Raw genomic sequence first — 3,180 nt, forward strand, 5'->3', positions numbered from 1 at the left:
GAATAACCTCAATGTTTAGGTATACGTTCAATTGTCCGTGCTACCAACCCAGAGTATTCCAATAGCAGTCCGGTTTACAGGATTTAGTCAGATCTTACAGGAAGTCGTTCCTATTGGCATAAAACCTGTAAGTGGGAACACGTTTGAGAGAATAAATGAGCTACTGTTCCTAGTCAGAAGTTACAGGATTTAGTCCGGAGTTCAAAGGAACAGACTAACTCCCAAGTTATCAGCGAAACAAAACAAACAGAGCGGCTCACAAATGAACAAAACCTGTCAGGATCGTAACGTTGTTGCTGCATTTGCGTGCAAGCGTTTTGCGAAAGAAACACAGCTAATAAAAGGCAAACCAACACTTTTGCCATCGATATTTTTCCAGCTGTACCCAGCATTCCGAGTTAATAATCGAAAAATGCAATCAAATGATTAATCTTTGCCATTACTAATGTTACTGGATTTATTAACCTACTTAGACTTATTCACCGAAGCAATATTAACATATAAACATGAGCACTTCAGTAGATCCACGACGCAAGGAAAAGGTTAACAGGTATAAACCCCCACAGAATCAAGGCCAGGCTGCCAGTTCCAGCGAGGATCTTATGCCGGATTATATGAACATTTTGGGTGAGTAGTGTGCAATGCAATTCATTCAGACAACGCTTTTAATAATGTATTTTAATTGTAGGAATGATTTTTTCAATGTGTGGCCTAATGATGAAACTGAAATGGTGCGCATGGTTTGCGCTCTATTGCTCATGCATTAGCTTTGCAAGTTCGCGAGTGAGTGATGACGCAAAGCAGGTAAAAGAAAACAAGCTGTATTTTATTGCACAGCATTAATCGTTTTACCACAGGTGCTGTCATCGTTTATGTTATCAGTGAGTGCAGTGGTCATGTCCTATCTTCAAAATCCCTCACCAATGACACCCCCATGGGCTCCATCTGCGTAGTGACTTTCCTGTATACATGTTTCAACAGACCAAAGACTTTCTAACCGGATAAATTTGTTTTTGCTGAATCCTATATTTTGGCTGTATTTCTTTATTCATTCTGAACGTTTGGAATAAACTTTTTCGTTTACTTTTCTTTAGAACGTTCCTGATGATATGTTAACGCATATTTCAAACGCATTGTTTATTCCGGCTGTGAAAAGGGATTATACGGAATGTATAAAGAAACGCAGCCATTGTGTCTTAAAACCCAGAGTAACCTATCTATAAAACATAAATGATGAACGTTCGAGTTGCAATCACAACTGCAGTGTTGCGCGAATTATTAAAGTATAGCGTTCTGTGTGAATTTCTAGCAATGTTTTATCAGTTGGGTAGCTGCAACAATGTTGCCATTTTTCATCAGTACGGCAGTAATGCCGATTTTTATTACGTGCCTCGAACAGGCCCTGTTTTGGCTATATCTTTATTTTTTGAAAGCCTAATAGGCTTTTCTCGTTTTCAAGTCCTCGTACATATCGCACGCCGTCTTCAAAAGAGTCGCAACTCAAAATAAAACGTTCGTCAGAAAATGTGAAAAACTATTTCGTAGCACATGCTAATCATATGGGCAAGGACGACTTTACCTTAGGTTTTTAACAAATTATAACACAATTTTGCTCCAGCTTTTGCTGAAAGGTAAATAAAAGCTCTGTACATTTTTAGCTCATAATTTCAAAAATACCAAATTTTGAGTTGTGACTCTTTTGAAGATGGTGTGCGATATGTAGTCATTACTTACCGATTTGGATTTCGAACTACTTTTGCAAATGTTTAAAATTTTGGTATTAAGCAGGTTCCAATATTTTATGTGGTTGGCTAGACTATTGTAGAACATTTCTTTACATTTAGTTCAGGATATTTAAATACATATTTCGTTTCAACTTATTTTACAAATTATATAGAATTATTAATGAACTATTCTTTCATATGAGAAGTGCGCTGAAATTTATGCATATTTCTAACAGTTTTGACGAGAGTTGAGAGCGTTAGGAAAAGATATTGCAAGTATCTTCGTTTGCTTATGCGCTGTTTGATAATTGATGTTATATATGCTTAAGAAGTGAGTACATAGTAGGCAAACAAAAAGAAAGCGAAGAAATAGAGTGAACTGAAAATGACTGCGTATTAAATTTCACCAAAGTTGGTATGCCCAGTTGATTTTGCATGCTGCTGCGCCTGCACTTGACCGACCAACATAACTTCACACTGGAGACATCTTAGCGAAAACTTGTCAACATTGGTAAATTGTCTTGATGATTTCGCTTCATTGGCTAGCTGTTCCGCTTGGTGATACACATTCATTTCTTCAATTGGAAATATAGTACCTGGTGCCCCCCCCTAACGAATTAAAATTTTATGATATGGTAATTTCGGTGTTTACTAACTTATTACTTACGCCAACTGTCTCCATATACAATGGATCATAGTGTATGCCATCAAATAGTAAGAATACCCGTAAACCGTAGTTTTTATCTTCACCGAAGCGATTTATAATCGCATTTTGAATATCAACAACATCAATTTCAATGCCGTAGTAATTTGAGAGAATTGACACTTCAATAGCACCGCCCCACGAATCTGGTCTCTGTATCCAGGCGCAGTATTCGGCATTTGATTTCCCCAACACAGCGTCGCTGTATTCCTGAGGATCGGCGGCTACCTCCTGGGCAATAATATGCCGCATCATTTCACTACCCTCGTTGTCAATTTTTCCATTCAGGACAAAACGTATGCTAGTAAAAAGGCATGAATTATCTGCTGGTACAACCTTCTTGAGTAAAATGCCATTGAAATTTCCGCTCGAGCCACTAGGCAATTCGATCGGTAATTGAGGACCATTTGCACCTTCCGTGGCAGTGGCTTCCGCTACAACTTGTCGCAGTTGTTCTTCCTCCTCTTCCGCTTGCAATCTACGAGCAAGTGCTTCGTCATCCTCTAAAGAGTAGACGGCTGCCGTTGCTGGTCTTTCTTCAACAATCAGAGTTTCGCCGCTACTAATACCTACCGCTGATATACAACTCGCATTTTGCGTTAGATCTAATGGACGTGGTGGAAAACCAGCTAGTATATGCAGTAGTGATTCTTTTACTTCAGTCAATTGCGAAACTTTTAATTTTAACTCTCCAATCGTTGTTTTAGCTGTTAAGTCTTTAACAATAAACTGACCTTTCTTTGACTTTATCTT

At 38.3% G+C, this 3,180-nt stretch overlaps 2 protein-coding genes across 2 annotated transcripts; one reads left to right on the forward strand and one right to left on the reverse strand.

Annotated features, from left to right (window-relative positions):
* The first annotated feature begins 410 nt into the window (after positions 1-410).
* LOC118746130 (protein Asterix) lies at positions 411-1,302 on the forward strand. The gene is made up of 3 exons (XM_036479915.1): positions 411-627; positions 689-804; positions 858-1,302. The coding sequence occupies exons 1-3, from the start codon at positions 507-509 to the stop codon at positions 951-953; spliced, it is 333 nt and encodes a 110-aa protein (XP_036335808.1). The 5' UTR covers positions 411-506; the 3' UTR covers positions 954-1,302.
* Positions 1,303-1,772: 470 nt separating this feature from the next.
* On the reverse strand, positions 1,773-3,180 carry LOC118746129 (ubiquitin thioesterase OTU1; the record flags this gene model as incomplete). Its single annotated transcript, XM_036479914.1, is given in 2 exon segments — positions 1,773-2,333; positions 2,392-3,180. Coding segments are annotated over 2 exon segments (1,002 nt in total), but the record flags the coding sequence as incomplete, so codon positions are not given.

The sequence above is a fragment of the Rhagoletis pomonella genome, unplaced genomic scaffold, assembly GCF_013731165.1.
Source record: "Rhagoletis pomonella isolate Grant_MI unplaced genomic scaffold, Rhpom_1.0 Rhpom_scaffold_00010, whole genome shotgun sequence".
Lineage (NCBI taxonomy): Eukaryota > Metazoa > Arthropoda > Insecta > Diptera > Tephritidae > Rhagoletis > Rhagoletis pomonella.

Coding starts and splice junctions, on each gene's coding strand:
- LOC118746130 (XM_036479915.1), top strand. CDS start 507: ATGAGCACTTCAGTAGATCCACGACGCAAGGAAAAGGTTAACAGGTAT. Junction 628..688: donor GGATTATATGAACATTTTGG/GTGAGTAGTGTG, acceptor TTTTAATTGTAG/GAATGATTTTTTCAATGTGT. Junction 805..857: donor TGAGTGATGACGCAAAGCAG/GTAAAAGAAAAC, acceptor GTTTTACCACAG/GTGCTGTCATCGTTTATGTT.